A 22,083-nucleotide genomic window follows, 5' to 3' on the forward strand; every position below is an offset into this window, starting at 1 on the left:
GACTAAATTTGAAAATTACTTTTATAATACAGATTTGTATTTCTGTGTGACCTTTAATTAAGAATTCTCATGGAAACTTTGGATCTTCCATTGTCAGTTTATCGATTTTTTGGCAGACAAATGTGTGAGAGTGTTACTTTGGGTCAGCACAAATCTGTTTCTTCAGGGGGCTGCTATAGCCCAATAATAGGATGTTTGGGACCACCAGTGCCTTTAAACCAATACAGTACTAGACCACAAGTCATGATGTTAAAAGCATAGGTGCTTGTGCATAAACAAGAACATTCATGAAAATAATTCTTTTTAACTATCAAGAAGGGAGTTATCCCTTAGTCATAGGGTCTAACCTATGACTAAGGGATAACTCCCGAAACGCGTAAGGTTTTTTTCCCAGCAGGAATTCCAATAAACCTTATTTTCAGAAGTGCCGTCTACCTTCGAGTTCTTGTCGTGTTTACAGTGGGGACACTGTTGGACGGAGCACCTGATCTGAGGGGAGAGCGGTGAGCATGTGCGGTCCTTTTTCGCCTTTCTATTCATAGATCTTTTTAACTATCCCCTAGTCGAAGTACACAAAAATAACTCGAAATTCAAATTTTTTTTCATTCAAAAATTCACCTTGACCTTTGAAAAATCTGCCCCTAAGAGTTTGAACACTGCTATTATTTGGAGCATGCAATTAATGATTCAATGACACAGAATCAGAAGCATGCATGTCATGACTGTTGGGTCTGTTTTCTTTTACTCTACCACACCTACTAGTAAATTATTTGCCACGTAGAAATAGAATATTTACCAAAAAGTGATTGATCAGGTTAGCGACGCCTGACTGCTATTATTCTGAACAAAACTGCATATCACTAGGCTGGTTCTATAGCAGGAACCTGTAACCTGCATGGGTTCCATTGACAGCACTGCATCACATGACAATCATTAGAACATGAAATTGGTTTGCCGTTTTCAGCTCTCATGGGCCCTCGGAGGGAGTGGTTTGGTGCCTGGCAAAAACAAGATCTTTTCAGTGTATGGATAGCTGCAGCCCAGTCATACACATTGACATGGTTTTCTGAGACGGTTTGGTATTCCATCTCATGGATGTGATTTTCTGAGGTCCAGATACTTTTGGTGACATAATGTACATGTATAGGTAATACCCGACTAAATTTGAAAATTACTTTTATAATACAGATTTGTATTTCTGTGTGACCTTTAATTAAGAATTCTCATGGAAACTTTGGATCTTCCATTGTCAGTTTATCGATTTTTTGGCAGACAAATGTGTGAGCGTGTTACTTTGGGTCAGCACAAATCTGTTTCTTCAGGGGGCTGCTATAGCCCAATAATAGGATGTTTGGGACCACCAGTGCCTTTAAACCAATACAGTTCTAGACCACAAGTCATGATGTTAAAAGCATACCGTATATACTCGAGTATAAGCCGTCCCGAGTATAAGCCGAGGTACCTAATTTTACCTCCAAAAACTGGGAAAGATTATTGACTCGAGTATAAGCCTAGGGTGAGAAATGCAGCAGCTTCTGGTAAGTTTCAATCAAAAAATTGAGGGTTTCTGCTCCCATTGGAGGTGCCGGCGTCTCGTTTTTGGATGCCGGCGACCATTCTTGGACACCGGCGAATATTCTTGGAGACTATTCTTGATCGCCGGCGACTATTCTTGGACGTCGGCGACTATTCTTAGGCGCCGGCGACCGTTTTTGCGCTTGACCCGAGTATAAGCCGAGGTAGAATTTTTCAGCATATTTTGGGGGCTGAAAAACTCAGCTTATACTCGAGTATAAACGGTAGGTGCTTGTGCATAAACAAGTACATTCATGAAAATAATTCTTTTTAATTTGGTAGGGCTGCTGGATATAGCAAAGTTGGGCCAGGCAGAGCAATAAGTCACCACAAGTTTCCTTATAGTAGAATTCAGCAGCAGCATTACTGACACCATTGCAACATCACAGCTGTCATCATATTAATAAGAAACACCCAGAGCATTATACAGTGATTCCATTTCCATGACTAGTCTTTTATCAGCAATGGAGACTAAGAGGTCAGGGCTTAACTTGCTAAAAGAAAAAGGTTTTGGGTCTAAGCTGCAGGCTAGGAAAACATTGCATTTTTTGGATACTTTTCCACTACCTGGCCTAAATTCTATGCAGAAAAACAAAATACCTAAAAGAAATAGTACTTTGGCTTCTTCTAAAGAACAGCACAGATTTATAAACTATTCTGCAAGGATAACAGTGTATTTTAGAAGTCAATTTCTCCTTTAAGATGGCCAACATCTGTTGTTTTTCACCCACAGCTGAGAAATAACAAGAAACTAAACTCTAGTTTTAAATTCTCCTTTATTTTCCTAGAAAAAAAAAGTTAAATTTAAGATTCAGACATTTTGATAAAATAAGCTGTCCAAAGTTTGATAGCTTCAAAGCAGACTTTTCATACCGTAAGTAATAAAGATTTGTATGAAAATAATTAAGAAAAACAAAACTACAGAGCTTTTCTGTCATTACAGCATATAAGAGCAGATTATATTCTCTTTAGAACGTCCAATGTAATAAAGGACAAGCAAAATCTTAGGTCGCACATAGACTGCAGAACCGAAATCCTGGGCTAGTTGTATCTAATCAGCCCATGTACCAGAGCCGACCACCACATCTCAAAATATTCATGAACCTCTGCAACACAGGAACGGAGGCCTTGTGTTTCAATAAGGCCACAAGAAAGATTGTAAACTTGAGATTTCAACGTCGTTTCCCCCACCATGTCCACTAAAGCACAAAAGGCTGTGTGTTTGTGAACAGTCCAGTCGCTACAAATAGACCCATCCTTGATTCTGAGCCAACCTCTGTGGGTTTCTGGTCACTCACATGATCCATAAGGACACCTTTGGACACTTCACCCGCCTGATTCAGACTCTCTCTCTCTCTCTGAAGGCACTTTGGATTGCTGAATTTATTTTCTTTGGCAATTGCACTGGGCAGGACAGTTTTCTAGCTTTTTACTCTCCTTCTTTCACCTTACTGTCACCAACGTTTTTCTCTGCATTTTGCTCTCCTGTCTTTGCCGGGCTTTCATCACATGGTGTCAGTCGGCTCCTGCTTCTGGCTCCAGGCTGGTATAACTGCATTGCAGGCCGATCCTACACAAGTAAAATAAAAATAATAAAAACTTAAAATTCCCTCAGTAAAAGCAAATATTATTTACAAAAATGTACTACAATTGTAAAACAGTTTCTACAGCTGCAACACAAGGCACCAGAGGGTTTAATAAATCAGAAGACAATAATGAACGGCCAAATTATAAACACAACAGTGCATTAGTGCCATACAGTGGGGGCAGTAATCTTCAGCCTGGAGAAACTATTTATACCTCTCAAACAATGTAGGTCTATATAAAAATATATTGCCTAAAACTGCTCATATTTAAAACCCTGCTTCGTGTAAATAAACCATTTTCATAATAATATACTTTTTTTATTAGTATGTGCCATTGGGTAATCATAAATAGATAACTGCCATTTTAAAAAATAAAGGCCGCCCCCTGGGATCCTACGATTCACGGTGCACACAAACAAACCATACATGTTATGTCACATGAGCCAATTAACAGACAGTCTTTTGCTTCCACACTTCTTCCTGTTACAGTTGTAGTATTTCTGGTCAGGTGATCTCTGAGGCAGCACAGAAGCCATCACAAAATGGTGGTTCAAGGCAAGAGATGTAAAAGGGCAATATTTATTTAAATATATATTCCAGTTTGATAACATTCTTTAATATGCCACTTAATTTGATATAAACTAACTGTAGTTCTGTTCAAAAGAGTTAGATACTCGAGATTACCATTTGTTAATTTATCCCCTTAGTGGAATTGAGGTCTGAGGATTTCAGATAGGATTAAGTTAATTAAAAAAAAGAGAAAAAGAACCCCTCTTCCACCAAAACTAAAAGTCCCACAGTATTAATCCAAATGACACTGCCTACGGTACCACCTTTAGTTCGATTAAATAACATTTAACACTTTAATGCTGGAATTTACCAAGATTTATATTAAAGTGCTGGTGCAATCATTATTAATAAATAAATAACTAGGTGAAGCACAGTTGATAGTACGGGTCTGGGACCTGTTATCCAGAATGCTCGGGACCTGGGGTTTTCCGGATAACGGATCTTTCTGTAATTTGGGTCTTCATGACTTAAGTCTACTAGAAATTCATTTAAACATTAAATAGACCCAATAGGCTGGTTTTGCTTCCAATAAGCATTAATGATATCTTAGTTTGGATCAAGTACAAGCTACTGTTTTATTATTAAAGAGAAAAAGGAAATAATTTTTAAAAATTTAGATTATTTGGATAAAGTGGAGTCTATGGGAGACAACCATTCCGTAATTCGGAGCTTTCTGGATATCGGGTTTCCGGATAAGGGATCCTATACCTGTACCTTAAAAAGCTAGATATATATTAAAGTGCTAGTATAATAGTTTTAGGATCAATTGATTATAGTATTGAGACAATTAATAGTTGGTAATAGATGGTAAATAGATAGGTTGTGCAAATAAAATGTTCCTGTGGTAAACTCTAATCTGCCCCAAAATGTTGATCTCTATGGCTTGTTTTTTTTTTTTTTTTTTTTACAAGCTACTATGCTTTGTTAGGTGTCAACAAGTTACACTTGTTCCATCTTCAAAGCTACCTAATCAGTGAAGTGGCATGTATAAAATTAGTTTCTTATTTATTCCCTCTTTCAAAACGAGTCCCTTTCAACAACTAAAAAAAAAAAAAAAAAAAAAAAAAATTCCTTCCTGTAAGAAGGAATATATAGCATATTGTAACAAACAGATATTGTGTATGACAGAGGAAAAAATATAAAAGCAATATTTTTTAATACAGGAAGATCAGTTTTGACATCACAAGATACAGAAAATATACCTTGTTTCTGATTCGATCTCTTTTGGCACTATCTTCTTTCTTCTCCTCACGAGCTATTCTCTCAGATTTCTCTGTGTTCTGAGGACTCTCCGTCACGTCTTGCTTTCTTACTCTCTCTCTTACCAAATCTCGTTCCTTCCTATAATCCTCTTCCCTCCGCTTGAAACACCTGTCTTTCTCGTAACGATCCCTAGGCTTACGGCGATCATCCTCATGATATCTTGATTTCTCCTTATCTCTTTGTCGCTTCTCTCGGTCATATTCTTTATCCCTGTAGTCCTTTTCACGATAGTCTTTATCTCTGTATTCCTTATCCCTATAATCCTTGTCTCTGTATTCCTTATCCCTATAGTCTTTCTCTCTATAATCCTTATCCCGGTAGTCCTTCACATATTCCACTTCAACCCTAAAATGAGAAGGCAGGTAACATTTTAAAAGATTTACTGTAATGATATACTTATTTACTTTAGTAAAGTCTCATGGATAATTCATCTTTTATTGACATATAGCTAACACATTTACTCATCACTTTAGAGATTATAGATAATTTATCTGCCCCTTACAATCCAAGATAGACATATGTATGTGTAAAAATTCATACGTATAAATATGCACTAGAAGACATGCCAAGACAACTGGGAGAAGGAATTAGCAAGTTTACGCAACATTGCTCTAGTCTAGTTGATATAGCGAGTAAAGAGAAAGCTACAGTACTTATTTAAAGCAGTCTTGGCCACAGGGAACTGGCCAGAGAAATTACTTTCTTGCATTTAATAAGCACACAAGCTAGGGTGTACTAGGCACAATAACACACATCTTCTAGTCCACCACACTTTTATAAATAACTCCCAATATCAAATGCTAATGAAATATATTTAAAAGGACCAAGCTTATCGTTCTGTGCACTTAAACATCTGCATTTTCATCTTCTTTTTATGATAAAGAGCCATAAACAAATCCCAGAATGTGCTCAAAGGGGTTAAGGAAAATATGGGTTGTTACCGAGCATACTCTCGCTGCAGGCCCTTGGCAGTCATGGAGTCTGCACCCTCTACATTTACTCCACTGCCCATAACATACACAGAATGCAAGACAAAACACAAACATTTAAGAGCAATAATGTAATTTCACAAGGAACAACAGTTTGATCTTTTGCAGTAGCATACAACTTCTCAGTGAAAGGAAACAAGCACAAGCTGGAGTCTTAATTAACTACAAATTGAATGCCAAGTCACAGCCCAGTCTTAGGAGGAGCAAATTTACAACAGGTTTCTGTATAATTATCCTCACTGGTAGTTTACTTGCCTCTGCAGAACAAAAAAAAAAAAATAAAATAAAAACTTTAGAAATAAAATCGTATATAAATAAACCATTTGGTATGTTTACTAACACTGGAGACAATATCACTGGTGTCACCTACAAAACAAAAGCAAAGAATAGATTGGTTGTTATGGGCAATATCACTGGGGATAGTTGTCTCCTGTGATAGTAAACATACCCTCATTTGATCTTGTGGAAAATAATGCTAAAATAGATAAGAATATACAACAAAATAATTAACAGCTTTACAGAGGAATTATAGATGAAGAATAGGGCACAAACTACAGCACTTTGGAACTACCCCAATATATATTTTTCCCCCAAACACAATGTAAAGAAAAAAAACCCACATACTTTTTTGTTTTCTCCTCTCTGACTTCACCATCCAATTTCTTTCCGGTAGAGCATCGCTCTTCTTTTATAGTCTCTTTTTCAAATTTCCTTGTCTTAAACTTTTTATCTGCATACCTCTCTTCTTCTTTTTCAGGCTTTTTAAGAAGCTATAGCAAATTAAACAGGGTTATTTCATTTAATATCATATTGGGTTTATCAAGCCACATTTAGATGCAAAGATCTAAGGATAGTTCTTTAAAAATAAACATTTTTTATGGGATTCCTTAAAAGCAGTTGTTCATTGTAAAAATGAAACTGGATAATCAGGCTGTGTAAAATAAGAAGCATTTTCAATATAGTTAGCTAAAAATATAATCTATAAAGAAAACATTAAAGCCAGACCACTATTTACTCCTTTGCAGCTCTCTAACCTGTTATTAGTCAGTAATCAAAAAGGGACATATCTGTTCTGTTAGTCTACTTTTTAATCAGGCCGGTGTGCTAAGGATGAAACGCAAACTCAATGATTATGTGCCCCCCCCCTTAAAGTCGCTGACTAACAGAGTTTAAAGATCTACAAATAAGGAAGTAGTGTTCTGGCTATTATGTTAGGCTTCCGTTTACTGCAGCCTTTTTGGATTAAAATTTTGGCTAAATTAGAAACATTTTTGCATTGCATATTTGCCAAGTTTCATTTTTACACTGAATTGTTCCTTTAAACTTTCACTTTCCATTCTGTACTTCCTAGATGTCACTGCCCTCCCCACATTCCCCCAATGATGCCACAGGTACCTCATTGGGCACTTAAACAAGACTCGTGATATGAACCATGCCTTAATAATAACAGTGTCCACAAAATGGCACCTAGCTGCTTGATGCAATTGTGGAATCCAATACTAAAAAAATAAGATAAATATTTTTATAGTGTATTATTTCTTAAGGTGACAGGTCCCCTTTAAACCAGTGGTCCTCAAAATGTGAGGCCTACTTTACTTTTAAGTCTTGCTTACAAATCTCATCAAGTCTTGAGTGAATTCCTTGCTTCACAAAGCAACGTTAGGGCTAAAACAACCAATACCCTATTATTTTGGTGATATCTTTTAAAATGTCAGTTTCAGTTATTTCCAATGGAGAGGGTTTTCTGGAGATTTGTCACCCGCAGTCGTGCATTTTTATTGTGGGCAATAAATCTCCCAATCAATCGCTGCCCTTAAGAGGCTAAATGATTTGGTGATGCCACAAAAGGCTGCTTTATCTAACAGAATGTGCATACCATGTACCTTAATTTTTGGCTCATCCTTTGACTGTTCCAGCTCTTTTTCTGGAGGTTTTTCAAATTTTTTCTGCTTCTCTGCTTCTTTCTTATTTCTTCGTTCATCCTCTTTCCACTTTCTCCTCTCCTCTTCTCTCTGTCTTTTTCGTTCTAGTTCTCGCTTTCTCCTCTCTTCACGTTTTTCATCTCTAAGTCTCTGGATGAAGATCGCAAAATCGGAAATGGGAAAAAGTCATTAATAATGTCAACCACCATCTATCTAAAAAGTTACTTAGAACATGTTCATCCTAAACAAAATCGAACTGCAATAGCTGTATTTATAATCCCTTCATCTTCTCAAAATCATCTCTATGCCAATTCTTTCTTTCCTTCAATTCATCCATGTTGACCTAGCAACAACATTCTGCATGTTTAATTTTAAAAACTTGCTTGGAAACCATCACTCCAATTCACATTAAATTGACCGTCGAATTTGGTGATGTGAATCCCATCACATTTAAAAATGTATGTATGCTTCACTTTGGCACCGACCAAGGTGGCCATTTTATCAGGGTATGCCCACCAAATACTGCTTCAAATAGTGCTTTGAACTGAAGAAGTTGCTCGGACGAGGAGTGAAATGTCTTCAATGATTACTCAAGTCCAGTTGTTTTAGAATTACTTATACTAGATATGCCATGACCTGGATGAATGAAAATCTTCATAGTCATACTGCTTTAGATAATTGACAGGAAGAGATTGTTGGCAAAGAAAAAGTAAAGTACTTGTATATAAATCCAAAAATTAGTATGCCCGCCATGGAACTGCAGCACACCAAACAACTAAAAGTTGCATGCAATACCCACATATAACACAATCACAATTACATAAACATGGAGTACATTTAGAACTACTATTATAAACAGCACATTAAATCACATATAAAAAGGTATACCTGTCTGTTTTTCAAGAAACTTAGCAGAGGTGTAGTCTTCTTGGCTAGGAAAAAAAAAGACCCACAATTTCAAATACAAAATACACATAAAACAGTACTGCATGTTTTTAGCAAAGGCGCATTGAGGACCTTGACACCAAACTAAGAAACATACATGACCAAGAAAATGCACTATACATATTTCCTTAGAGGTGCATGTGGTGATGAAACAAAAATGTCATTCCAAGGTAGAGCATGCTAAAAAAACAGTACAGGTGACACAAAAGTCCAAAACTTTTTTGATGCCAAGCCCAATGTTAGTGATATTCAGACCTATACATATTGAACACAGGCCAATTCTCCTTATGTACACATGGACAGAAAATCATAGTTTCAAGGCTTGCACAGTATATTGCAATTTTACCTATCATTTCCTTATATCTTGCCTCTATTTCTTCTAGCAAAGTCTCTGGGGTTGATGTCAGTTTCTCTTCATCCATAGTGTAAGAGTCAAGAAACTTTCTGTATTCTGGATCTTAATAACATACACAAAAGGGAAAAATAAAGAAAACCTTATTAGATCAGACATATTTTGAAACCACCATGGCACCATATTTGTCATATGTGTGTTTAGTTGCAAATACAATTATTGGATGGACTGACAGTATACTATTGCTATTATCACAATGTATCATTTTTTTAAACAGTTAATGCAAAACTCCAATAAACATAATTGATTAATCCCAGCTATTGATGGATTGAAGAAGGTAGACTGGCCTTCCATTTCATAAATATTAACTATTTAGCCTGTACAAATAAGAATGTTAAGAGATGTTTTCAGCAGTAGATGGTGCAGTGTCCCCATCTATTTGATATATGAGCATTAGTGGATCCAGGGGAATGACAACTTACTTACTACCAAAAGTGTTGCATTGGAGTACCATATGGAGCTGGAGAATGGCCACACTTTGGGGAGATCTCGGGTAGTGGGATTCATTAAATGTAACCTATGTGGGGTCAGATATGTCCCATGCAGAAACCGGAATTGTATCATCTTATCTTAGACACTAATAAGGGGATCATATCAAGAATGTCCTGCCACATATCAGAGTCAATAGAGGGTATACCTTGTATTCATCGGTTGGTTCTGGTTGATAAAGTTGCAACAGGTTTAATTTTGTCCTGACTGACTTGTATCTAATCCAAACTTAGAAGCATTGCTTATTTTAGGATTTTTTTGCCCCCCCCCTCCCAACTACTACCCCCGGTGCACCCAGGTGCCAAAGTGAGTGCATGCACTGATGAATTCTGTCAAGACAAACTGCCTGTGATTAAAATGATCATATCCAACAACAACAAAAAAAGCCTTGAGAAATTAAACTGTGATCAGCCAAACTGCCAAACTATGGTGCATTATTTATGGGCATCTTAAAACTATGACTGAAGTAGTACAAACTTATTTTTTGTCTTTCCTGTAATGATAAAACAATGTATTCTGTTTAACTAAGTCATAATAAAGAGCCTATTTAAGTAGCATAGTGTTATTGCATAAGAAATAACTTACCTTCGTCAATGGTTCCAATTTTTGAGTCCTGTTTCTTGCTTTTCTTCTTCGCTACTTTTTGAAAAGGTGCAAATTCCACAATAGCAGGATATTCTTGACCTGACATCCCAAAATAGATGATATTTTTAAAAGTGAGAAAAATAATTGACCTGAAGAAATTAAAAGTTTTTGAAGTGTCCCTTGAAAAACTACAGTTAACACAAATTAGGCCACATTCAGTGAAATAAAAATCAGGTATGGTAATTAGCCAAGATAATGGTTTTAAATTGTAAAGTAAACAAGCAAAGGTTCGCTTTACCTTCTCTATCAATCAGTATGCATGTAATCGGTATGTCTGAAGTATGCACCCATCTATTGTACAGTGTTGTGAAATATGCCATTACATATAAACTTGTTAATATACAAATTTTAAATATCATTTGGTAGAACCCCAAAACAACCACTCCCCACATTCATTTTACAGTGCCTTACAATCAGTAGGAACAAGCTTGTAACTAATCCCAAAAACATGCTTGATAAGTCTTTGCATTTGACAACTGGTCACCTTAATGAAATCAGCAGTCATCAAGTAAAACATCTCACCTCTGTGATCAAGAAACACATATCCATCAAAGCGATCTCTAAATAACACAATGTCTTCGGGACTTTTGAAGTTAATATATGCCCTTGAGAACATATGAGGAAACAAACTGAAGGAAGAGAATAAAAAAAAACAAGGTATAACTAAAGAGACACAGATTAGACATTCCATAAATTGAATTACTGGTGCCCAGAAGGCAGATTATTGGCCAGTAGACATCAATAAGATTATTTGTTTCCAAAGTTATGACTATTATGCCTTGCAGGGAGGAAATTAACAGTTTTCTACAGAAGTATAACTATTAGATATAGTCTCCAAATCTGACAAAGAACCTCAGTGGTTTACTTGCTGCTGGCAGAAAGTGTAATTGTATTTAACCTAAAAACCCTACATCAAGGCTGTAGCTCTAAGCTGCCAGGTTGGTCTTAAAAGATTCCCTTTAAACATAGAAGGACAAAATCATGTGTTTAATACTCTCAAAACACAATTGGATTACCTAGAGTCATTGGAAAAAAACTCAAAATAGTCATGGTCCGGTAACGGTTGAAGGTGCTCCTCCAGTTGCTCTTTGGTTAGACTGGGAGGCAAACGACGAATGATCACCTACAGAAAAGGAGTTTTTATTAGATTATTATTTATATATTATGCAAGTGGCCACCATACAGTTTAAAAGAAAAACACTAATTTAAAGGCATGCATGACAATATTATATTTTGTTTGAATTTGTATTTATTTTTTTGAGAGCTTGTGGCAGTGCATAGCCTTTGAAGCCGTAAAGAAAAGTTCAATGTAAAACTGATGAAAGTCACAGGGAAATACATGGGCAAGTTTGCCTTTGCAGAGAGTGAGATAAACACGCCCATGTGGTAAAGCAAAGGCCCAAATCCAGCGCACCTTACTCAGAACTTCTTTCTTTTCCTTCAGCTTCTCCGACTTCTCTCCTTCCTCCCCGGCTTCCTGGTCCACTTTTCTCTCCTTGGGCTTGGCATTCTCCTTATCCTCCTTCATAGCTGCAAGGGAGGTTGAGAAGAATTCTTTTTAGGCCAGAACTCTCTCTTACGATTCCTCTCTCCAGCAAACTGCAGTTCCCTCCGTATGATAGGATGGGGTTACCATCACGTGATCCGCAGGGGCCCAGCAGCCATTTTATGCGGGGAATAACCCCCCGATATGAAAAATACATTCTTCTTTTAATTCTACGGTTGTTGTGGGGATTTGGCATTAAGACCTCCACATAACAACATTTTAGAAAGCTGTTCTTGAAAAATCATGTTGAAAATACACTGTAAAAACAACGGGATGCCAGTCTTAAAGATGGCTGCCATATGCGTCGCTGACGTGAATAAAGTGTACTTGCGCAGTACATAGTGGCCGGGTGACCCTGAGTTGCTCTCTTCGGTTTCTCGCGCAGCGGAGATAGTGGATCAGGATGTGGTACGAAATCCTCCCCGGTTACGCTATCATGACCGCTTGTCTAATGGTGCCGGGACTGGCTACCGCCTGGATCCATCGATTCACTAATGGGGGCAAGGTCAGGTGACATTTTCATCAGTGTATATTGATTCCAATTAGAAAGTAAAGTCTCCTTTAGTCACATAGTTCAGTCACATCTAGCATATGTTACCGACAGTTCCGTCATACACTTGGATTTGTATAATATACAGACCAATATGTGTGCTCCTCTTCCATTGGCTTCCTGCACCACTGTCACCCACTTGTTCTAATGTTCTCTCCTTATGTTATGACTGTGGCCTTCCCTTCTGCTCCACGGCATGCAGGAACTACATAACCCACAATGCATTGCACTATGATGTTTCCATTCTTTATTGAAATCACATGTGCAGGGAATTGTGGGGTTTGAAGGATGCAGGCTGAGGACAGTTGGCTGTTGATACAAAGTAACAGTAGTCCTCCAGCTCAGCAAAGTAGTCAGACAGATCAGCAGGAGAGCAAGGGGCTAGGCTTAGTGAACTGTCAGAAACCATTAAAAATCCTCAAAAGTTTGCATTTTTTTTTAAATGATGTATATTGCAAAGTTGCTTGAAATTATGTTAACTTTTCAAACAGCTTAACTTATATTTTTGTGCAGTTCCCATTTAAATGTTATAACCAGCAAGGGTTGCAGAATAAAAAGTCTCGTTGGTCCCTGCTCATAAGAGCTTACCATCTATTGCCATAGTACTTTAGGGAGATTCTAATAGCAGCTTTTTGCCCATGTATTCACTGCTTGTATTTTCTATGCCTAGCAGAATTCTTGAAATGTCCCCCAAAACCCTTTGAGCTTCCCTCTTTCCTGCAAGATTTAAGTTCTACTTAAAATCTGCACCGTTTTTCTCAAATATTATGTAATTGACTCAGTCCTTTGCATCACTCTTTTATTCGGTAGACATGTGCATCCAATCAATTGACTTTATTTTCTGTTCCATCATTTCCCAATCGTTTACTTCATCACTTGTATTCTAGTCCTGTGCATTATCTGCTTTTGTTTACACTATTATTGTAAAAAAAAAATATTGTATTTTAAAAAAAAAAATGCACGAGGGGTTACTTCACTTTCAAGTACTGAAAAAGTCAAACATTTTCATCCTTAAATAAATAAAAAAATAAATAAAAAAATAGACTGGTGTCTAATAAAAGGGCAGCCAAGTTTGGGAGTTTTACTTTGAAAGCAGCTAGTAAGTTAAAAATTGAGCATAGGACTGGCCAGATATGGGATGACTTTGACGTAGTTGGCCATCTTAAATATATTGCAATATATGGACAAACAATACCTGTTTTGTTTAAAGGGTAAGGCATTTTTCAGTAGCAGTATGCACAAAATGTCTCTGTCTAAAATATATTGATAATGGGTTGAGTGCAGAGGACTGTATTTGTCTAGATATATTTATATATATTTAAATTCTTTTTATAGGAGAAGAGAATTGCTCGTTTTGACTATCAATGGTATCTCATGGAGAGGGATAAAAGAGTTTCTGGGAAACATTTGTATTACAAATCAAAGGTAAGAGAAAGAGACAGTTGCTGGGGAGCAGATCTTTCATATTCCTGCATCATATTCACTGTAGATTGATGGCATGTCATATGTTGAAAGAATTCACTTATAAATAGTGCACCAAGTAAAGGTGCTGTACTGTCTTAACCAGTTGAAAAAAGTTATAGGTTAAAAGCTTTTGATGTGAATCGTAACAAGTGGTTTATAGAGGTATATGTTAAGATGATAATTCTAGTTGGCTTTCAGAATATTTCAGTTGCTTTTTTCAAAGCTGATGATGCTTCTGTGTTTCCTTAATGTATAGTGCTCAAAGAAGCCTAAATGTGCCAATGTTAACTCCTGTAAAAATATATTCTCTTTTGTATTTCGTTGCAGGGGTTGGAAAATATTGATTGAACCATAAAAACGAAAGAAGATGTGTAACGAAAAATTTAACTATTTGTTTTCATTTAATAAAATAATAAATATTTTTTGCGTATGCACACCTTCTCCTTATATTACACCTTGCAGGAACAGATGGAGTTTGTTGGAGGACACAGTCTCCCATTATTTCCTGCAGCTTACCTCCTAAAACACTCCTCCATTGCCTGTCCTGAAGCCAGCACAGGAAACAAGTGCCATCTCAGGATAATTTTGGTGAGAACAGGACTGCGTAAGTTTAGGTTCTATTGAGAAAAATGGATCGGAATGGGGTGGTGTGTGTAAAGTGGTACACCATGTTTTGACTGCAGCTGTAATAAGGCAGGAAATTGCAGTATTTATAGGAGAACAAAATGGTTAATCACTGGGGTTGTACCTTTTTTTTTCTTGTAGCCATGGAACATAGCAGTGCACCCTTTCCTACTGAACCACAACTGCTTCCATCTACCTCTTTCAGAAGCAGTTACGACCACCATTACCAGATCTATATACCGAACAGCAGGATTCACCCAGTTTTTGTCTGCCAGGTTTCATAAGAGAAGAATTTCATCACTGGCTGCTGTTATATACAACTATCAAGTTTAATCATGAAAAAAAAATAGCAAATAAACCATACAGTCTAGCTTTAAGGGCAATGTCAACATACTTACCGTACATGTTTTTTTTGTATGTGTAACACAATTTATGACCTGGCCCCTAGTCTCCTGCCTATTAGCTCACTGTCAGAATTTCAGCTATTGCTATAATATATTAAAACAATGTTGTATTACCATATACACCACATCTCCAGGAGGGTGCATTTAAAAAGACCATTACACAGCTAGTCGCTAAGACTAATGGCACATAGAGTGTGTCTCTTGACTGATTTCTAGCTGGAAAATACCTAATTCTATAGACTATAATGGCTGATAAAGCAGCTAGTGCAATGTCATGTCAGGAAACTGATACTTGAAAATGCCGCGTCACCCAAATAATAACGAAAATAGTTACATTCTCACTCTTTGTTAAATGTTCCCTGTTCATGAAATTTTCAGTTTGGGGAAAATATCTGTAAGAGTGGGTTGAAATATTTAAAGTTTGTGTCATCTTTGACATAGCTTTATTACATAGAGTACAGTATATTACATATAGTTATATAACTGGTTGTGTGTAATTCCATGAAAGTCACATATGTTGGTTTATTCTATGCAAAAAAGGTGCTTGTTACATACATGCTTAAATATTGATGAGAAAGGAGAAGCTAGTGAGGAGTGTTTAAAGATATATTTCATTTAAAGGGTTTGTTGGTAAGAAAACAAACATTTCTTTAAAATAATAAGAGAAGGAGAAGCAACAGCATTACAGACACAGAGCTTATCCAGGGAACTGTAGTACCATTGCTGCATGTTACAGATGAATCTGGGGAGACAAAACAAGTATTCTGTATAAATAAGTTCTCTCTAATATGAAACAAGCACATTTTGATTTCATTAAACCCCACATGTATACAGTGAACTTTTCAGGGTAGAGCAGGGATGCCCAAAAAAGTAGATCGGAATCTACCAGTAGACCTTTATCTGCTGATCAGTAGATCTCAAGACAGTGCCAACAAATAGCTTGTCTAAAGTATCCTCCTGTTTTATTCTTTTCATTCAGATATTTATTGCATTGAGGTTACATAAGAAATAATTTTGTTAAATATAGCATTATACATTTTCTCATAAATCAATATAATGTTCAAGTAATATTTTATATGAAACAGATGCTAACAATGCTTTAATGTATGTAGATCATAATGGGACAACATCACTAAAAGTATGGACGCTTATGAGCTACAGCAGGGCTGTCCAACTGGCACCTTGAAAGTCTGCCTGCTGTGTCTGCTTACCATGTGTAAACTTTAAATGGTATCAGTACAGAGATTAACTGGCCCCTGCATTGTTTAAACCTCAAATTCAAACCGTAATCCCCTGTATTGTTCACACATGTAACCCCCCTGCATTGTTCACATTTGTAACACCTCTATTGTTCAGACTTGAGACCTAGACTGAAACTTCCCACATTGTTCTCTTGTTCACACCCATACAAACTGCTGAAGGGGCACCAGCACTAAATCACTGTATTTAGTACATTGTAGAGTGGTCCTGGTTTCTCTGTCTCCTGCTCTATTCTGCCTTCCCTATGCTCCATGTGTGCGGCATACTCTGCCCACTCTATGCTCCCTGTGTGTGCCATACTATGACTGCCCTATTCTCCTTGGTGTGCCATACTCTGCCTGCCCTATCGTTCATGGGTGTGCCATACTCTGCCTGTGTGTGCCATACTCTGCCTGCCCTATGCTCCCTGTGTGTTTCATACTCTGCCTGTGTGTGTCCTGCTCTGCCTGTGGAAATAAGCTTGGTATTTGTTCTGGGGGTTTGTTAGCATTTGAAAATTATTATTAGGGGCCCCTAAGGTGTTTAATCATGTGCTGGAGAAGGCATATGGATTCAAGGGTATGTCTCAATATGACTTAATATGACTTTCACATATCAGTCATAAGTGATATCCCTGCAGTGAGCACCAACCATTTGTGTTTTTGGTGTGCTACAATTAATGTGGACATGGTCTTGCGGTGACATGGGTGTGGTTTAAAAACAGAATGGTCAATACTGGCTTCTATTCCAATTCTGCCCTCCACCATGTAGGCCTGAAAAATACCAGCCCTCGGTACCACAGAAGTTGGACAGCACTGAGCTAGAGGATCATTTGGACTTTACTCAGCACACTTCACATAACGGTAACACGTTCATCTGTAACTGCATAGTGACCGGCCTTTAAGGACAGCTCCTAATTCACCTCTAAATAGGAATCATTTGATTCACTGTAAAATTCACTTGTGTGACAGTTAAGGCTAGTGTCACACAAGGAGATTTGTCCAATAGTAATAATGCTCAAAAAGCTGCAGTCTACAGAGCCAGTCACAAGGGCCAAAGTCTCTTTTAGAATATAGCCCCCAGTCCACAAGGGCCCAAATATCAAGTTTCAAAAATATACTCCAAAGTGTTCTATTCAAAGTTAAAAGTCAATACTTTTATTAGGTACAAAATTTAAAAGAGTAGGCATACAGACCCATTGATGTTCCGCCTTACGCGTTTCATACCAACTGGTACTTAATCATAGGCACCTATTCACATAGGGTACCAGTTGGTATGAAACGCATAAGGCGGAACATCAATGGGTCTGTATGCCTACTCTTTTAAATTTTTTACCTAACACTAGGAGATTTGTAACTATTATGTAGTTTCAGCTTTTCTTTGGCATATTAGCAGTATCAAAATGTAACATTTTAGGCATCAAATGGCAATTGTGGCATTCTTTTGGTATTCTTGTGCCAACTAAAAATGTCAATGTATATGTGCTGAAGTGATTGGAGGTAATCCCCCCTTACTAATATAGTAAATCGCAGATCTTTGGGGACGGTTTAAAAATTCATCTTTTTGATAGTGTGACTTACCCCTCCAGATAAATGAGGATCGAACACCAAGCCAATAGGTATCATACCCCTCAGCTATAGTTGCTCTGTTTGGGGGAAAAATAGAGAATTAAAAGTAGTATTGCTCATATCTGATCATATATGATTATGTTTGCATTCAGAAATTAATTTAATTTTAAGTGAGAATGAGGTGCAAGTGCCTTTTTTTGCCTTTTCTGCCTTTTTCTTAAGACAATATGGACAGATATTTATTATGAGAGGTCATAACATTTTACAGAGATAGTCAAATAAAGTATTACATTTTTTTAAAGTACATTTATACAAATTGCTCATAAATCACTTTATTAACCACTCTAAATATTTCTTTTTAATTTAGGGTCAAATGTGAACATAAGGGACTAAAATGACAATAAAACTGTATCAAATTATCACCTTATAATTAATGTAACCTTTCATAAACTGAGAGAGAACTTACATAAAGAAAATTATATTTGGGCAGACAGTCTCTGGGGGCATCCAAGTGTATGTAGTAGCCTGTGTCTTTAAAATGATATTGGAATGAGTCATTGCACCTCGCGAGTTTTCAGGACACTGAAATAAAAATGAAACACAACAATATAAATATTTTAACAGAATCTTTGTCAAAGACTACATTGTTTTATATGGTGAAGTCATATCTCTCCATTCTCTGTCTCTACCACCCCACTTATCTTCCCAGTGATATACTCGTGTACATAGACATTAAAAAAGTTTACACTTACACTTAGGACCTTGGTATTATTAACAGGTTGGAGCCATGTTCCAAGTGTTGCTGTACTTCTAAAGGTCCGGCTCTCCAGCAGGATCCCTCTGTATCCAGGGCCAATTATCTGTACTGTAAAAGATAATTAATAACACATACTATTTGGCATTGGATCAATCAAAGATTATCTTATAAACATCAAATAAATTTCACCCAGGTAAATATTTCAGATAATGGCAGGCTCAGCTGGCAGTTGATCATTTAACGGCTCACGTGAAAAGAAGACCAAACAAAAAATATTACCTTGTATTGGGTTACCCTTGGTGTAAGAGCTAGAGTTGGTCTTAATTATGTAGGGTGATGGTGAGGACTGTGGAACAACTCCTGGATGACCGGGCATCATTGTTTCACAGGCTGATGTTGGGGCTCCAGTTGGAAATTCAATAGACACCTTCAGAAGAGTTGTCAAGGTGAACAGCGTTGCAACATCCCGCAAACACATTCTGAACATAAAGCAACCAGACACTCTTTCCTGGGACTTCTTTCAAAGGAACTCTGCTAATGTGGGAGCCACAGATTAACAAAGCTATACATCTATGCTCACTTCCTGTAAATTAAACTATGGACAAATTCATTTGTCATGCTTACAAAACAGCATCTCAGAGCATACCAAAGAAATACATTTCATGTAATGGTTCTTTTTCATTTCCTTGTCAAAAAATTGTCATTTAAACCACTAAGTGAAATCAGCTTCATGATTGAAAATAGGTTAAAGGGGTTGTTCACCTTTGAGTTAAATTTTAGTCTGATGTAGAGAGAGATATTCTGAGACAATTTGCAACTGGTTTTAATTTTTTTTTCATTTATTTTTTTGAGTTATTGAGTTTGCAGCTTCAGCAAAATGGTTGCTAGGGCCAAAATTATCCTAGCAACCATGCACTGCTTTTAACAAGAGACTGGAATATGAATAGGAGAGGGTCTGAAAAGAAAGACGAATAATAAAAAGTAGCAGTAACAATACAATTGTAGCTTTACAGAGTATTTGTTTGTGAAAGCTGGAAAGAGTCAGAAGAAGAAGGCAAATAATTAAAAATATATAAAATAAATAATGAAGACCAAAAGAAAAGTTGATTAGAACTGACCATTCTATAACATACTAAAAGCTAACTTGAAGCTGAACCACTTCTTTAACAATGGTTTTGCCAATTTGCTGTAATATAATCTTTTATTGAAAGAATAGGCAAAAGACACTTCTAAACACGACTATTCACAGGTGGTTTTCCAGTTCTACTCCATTAACAGTCAAAATAATACCCACAGATCATGTGGACCTGTTCTACTCCATTAATAGTCACCCCAATACCCACAGATCATGTGGACTGATTGCTAAAATATTGAATAGTGTTTAGTCTTCATTCAGGAACATTTCAGGTCTCAATTATCCAAATTCCGTGGAATATTAAGGAGGCATGCTATACTCTGGAAGTCACTTCACTTGAGGATGAGAGGTGTAATTCACAAAATATCTATGGCCTAAGGGTAGGACAACATGGACGTTTTTGGAGCGATCCGATGCGCTGCAACAAAACGCTGGCGTCAAATCGCATGCAACAGAAAATAAGGTAAGTGAATTAATTGTCGCATGGTGTCGCAGGATTGATCCGACGCGACATTACTGTCGGATGCAGACGCTGCACACTGCGTATGCATCTGACATTCGTGTCGCGTTGGATCAACGCTGCGACTTCAACCGACATTTCCATTACTTACCTTATTTCCGTTGCATGCGATTTGACGCCAGCGTTTTGTTGCAGCGCAACAGCTGTCTACCAGTGTACTGTGTGGGAAGCTGAAGGATGACCTTTCCCAGCTAATGCTTCTGAATATTATGTAAACTGAAGATATGCCATAGAATTCAATAGAAAGTTTATAATCAGTTGAAAATCTATTTTTTTCTTATATTTTGCACCAGTTGAGATTAGCTCCTTTGCTACTTTTCCAATGACATCTCACCATAACTGAACAAAATTTGAGTAACTTATTCAGTATGTTATAGCAAATTAGCAATATACTTAAAAAAGTTGGAATCAAATTGTGAAAAGTCAAATGTATGATATAGGCCAGGGGTGCCCAAAAGGTAGATCGGGATCTACCAGTAGACCTTTAGCTGGTGATCAGTAGCTCTCAAGACACTGTCAACAAACATCTTGTCTAAATCACCCTCCAGTATCATGCTTTTCATTCAGATATTTATTATGTCAAGGTCCGGGCCAGGCCAAGCCATCCTGGCGCCCTAAGCAACCCGGCTGGCCACCACAATTGCCAGACCCCCCCCCTGACTGCCCCCGACCACAACGGTAGGGGAGAACGACAGAGGGGGAGAGGGAAGAGCGTTGGAGGGGAGGGTGACAGGAGGGAGAGCGATGGAGGGTGGGGAGAGCATCGGAGGGGGGACAGGGGGAGATCGATGGAGGGGAGGGAGGGGAGATTGACGGAGGGTGACAGGAGGGAGAGCAATGGAGAGGAAAGTGACGGAGGGGGGGGACAGGAGGGAGAGCAATGGAGGGGAAGGTGACAGGATGGAGGGAAGTGTGATGGAGGGGAGGGTGACAGGAGTGAGGGTAGAGCGATGGAGGGGAGGATGAAAGAGGGAAGGGGAGTAAGACTGAGGGGTGTGAACACGGACTAGGGGTAGGCAGAAGACAATTTTAGAGGTAGCTCCCCAGTGCCCCCCTATCATTGCACCCTAAGCAGCTGCCTCTTCTGCCTACCCCTAGTTTCGGCCCTGGTCAAGGTTATATAAAATAGGGGTTTGTTAAATATAGCAATATACATTGTCCCATTGATAAATATTTAAGTAATATTTTCCCTGAAACAGAATGCTATCAATGGTTTTATGGATGTAGATCATAATGGGACAACATCACTAAAAGTAGACCTCACATTATCAAAGTATGGGCACTCCTGATCTAGGCCACTTGTTTAATGCCCCACAACTATACATTGTGCTCTTTGTATGACATTATTTTAGAATATTCCAGCCCCAAACATGTGAAATGGCAGATTATAGCAGTTTCTTTTGCTGTGCAAATAAGGGCCCGCTGGAATTTGAATATTAACCCCCATGTCTATATATTCGCTTATTTATATATAAACAATACTTAAGTAAGTGCACGGTACCATACATTATATTTAAATACATACAAAACAATTTCATGCTTTTGTTACTGGTCCTTTAAAAATAAAATAAAATTTGTGTAAATACTGGAGATTTTTTGTGTAGACTTAAATAAAAATGAACCATAACACAGTTATATAATTTATCTTAGGGCAGAAGAAAAAAACAGTGTGGAAAAATACTATGTATAATCAATGACAAGGTTCCAGTCACACGTCAAGGCACAAGGGAAGAGTCACAAAGAATAAGGAATAAAGTCATAGATAGAAGCAGAGATAAAAATGTCTGTTTAGAGTGTTTGCATTAGGGCAGAGACACACGTGGAGAGTCAGGGGGGGGGTGTTGCCCAGTGACAAATTGCCTCTTTTTCGGGTGACTAAT

General features: G+C 37.5%; 3 protein-coding genes across 3 annotated transcripts; 1 reads left to right on the forward strand and 2 right to left on the reverse strand.

Annotated features, from left to right (window-relative positions):
- Window positions 1-2,334: 2,334 nt before the first annotated feature.
- Window positions 2,335-12,161, reverse strand: upf3b.S (UPF3B, regulator of nonsense mediated mRNA decay S homeolog). Its single transcript, XM_018233046.2, has 10 exons — window positions 11,811-12,161; window positions 11,413-11,519; window positions 10,919-11,025; window positions 10,337-10,435; window positions 9,197-9,307; window positions 8,794-8,837; window positions 7,867-8,055; window positions 6,608-6,753; window positions 4,934-5,339; window positions 2,335-3,145 (listed from the first exon to the last, which is right to left on the reverse strand). Exons 1-10 carry the CDS (start codon window positions 11,922-11,924, stop codon window positions 3,005-3,007), a joined length of 1,464 nt encoding a protein of 487 aa, XP_018088535.1. The 5' UTR covers window positions 11,925-12,161; the 3' UTR covers window positions 2,335-3,004.
- Window positions 12,162-12,264: 103 nt separating this feature from the next.
- On the forward strand, window positions 12,265-14,378 carry ndufa1.S (NADH:ubiquinone oxidoreductase subunit A1 S homeolog). Its single transcript, XM_018233047.2, has 3 exons — window positions 12,265-12,447; window positions 13,828-13,917; window positions 14,284-14,378. The coding sequence occupies exons 1-3, from the start codon at window positions 12,346-12,348 to the stop codon at window positions 14,302-14,304; spliced, it is 213 nt and encodes a 70-aa protein (XP_018088536.1). The 5' UTR covers window positions 12,265-12,345; the 3' UTR covers window positions 14,305-14,378.
- Window positions 14,379-15,314: 936 nt separating this feature from the next.
- On the reverse strand, window positions 15,315-19,169 carry LOC108700548 (putative defense protein 3). Its single transcript, XM_041574848.1, has 5 exons — window positions 18,828-19,169; window positions 18,544-18,656; window positions 18,258-18,373; window positions 17,804-17,868; window positions 15,315-15,726 (listed from the first exon to the last, which is right to left on the reverse strand). The coding sequence occupies exons 1-5, from the start codon at window positions 19,033-19,035 to the stop codon at window positions 15,635-15,637; spliced, it is 594 nt and encodes a 197-aa protein (XP_041430782.1). The 5' UTR covers window positions 19,036-19,169; the 3' UTR covers window positions 15,315-15,634.
- Between the last annotated feature and the right edge of the window lie 2,914 nt (window positions 19,170-22,083).

The sequence above is a fragment of the Xenopus laevis genome, chromosome 8S, assembly GCF_017654675.1.
Source record: "Xenopus laevis strain J_2021 chromosome 8S, Xenopus_laevis_v10.1, whole genome shotgun sequence".
Lineage (NCBI taxonomy): Eukaryota > Metazoa > Chordata > Amphibia > Anura > Pipidae > Xenopus > Xenopus laevis.

Excerpts from the sequence above, each read along its gene's own strand:
- upf3b.S (XM_018233046.2), bottom strand. The coding sequence starts at position 11,924 with ATGAAGGAGGATAAGGAGAATGCCAAGCCCAAGGAGAGAAAAGTGGAC. Across the intron at positions 10,436-10,918 it reads TGTGTTTCTTGATCACAGAG|GTCAAGAATATCCTGCTATT; the intron begins GTGAGATGTTTT and ends TTGGGATGTCAG. Across the intron at positions 3,146-4,933 it reads GAGATCGAATCAGAAACAAG|GATCGGCCTGCAATGCAGTT; the intron begins GTATATTTTCTG and ends TTACTTGTGTAG.
- ndufa1.S (XM_018233047.2), top strand. The coding sequence starts at position 12,346 with ATGTGGTACGAAATCCTCCCCGGTTACGCTATCATGACCGCTTGTCTA. Across the intron at positions 12,448-13,827 it reads GATTCACTAATGGGGGCAAG|GAGAAGAGAATTGCTCGTTT; the intron begins GTCAGGTGACAT and ends TTCTTTTTATAG. Across the intron at positions 13,918-14,283 it reads ATTTGTATTACAAATCAAAG|GGGTTGGAAAATATTGATTG; the intron begins GTAAGAGAAAGA and ends ATTTCGTTGCAG.
- LOC108700548 (XM_041574848.1), bottom strand. The coding sequence starts at position 19,035 with ATGTTCAGAATGTGTTTGCGGGATGTTGCAACGCTGTTCACCTTGACA. Across the intron at positions 18,657-18,827 it reads CAAGGGTAACCCAATACAAG|TACAGATAATTGGCCCTGGA; the intron begins GTAATATTTTTT and ends TATCTTTTACAG. Across the intron at positions 15,727-17,803 it reads ATCCTCATTTATCTGGAGGG|ATTCATCTGTAACATGCAGC; the intron begins GTAAGTCACACT and ends TTGTCTCCCCAG.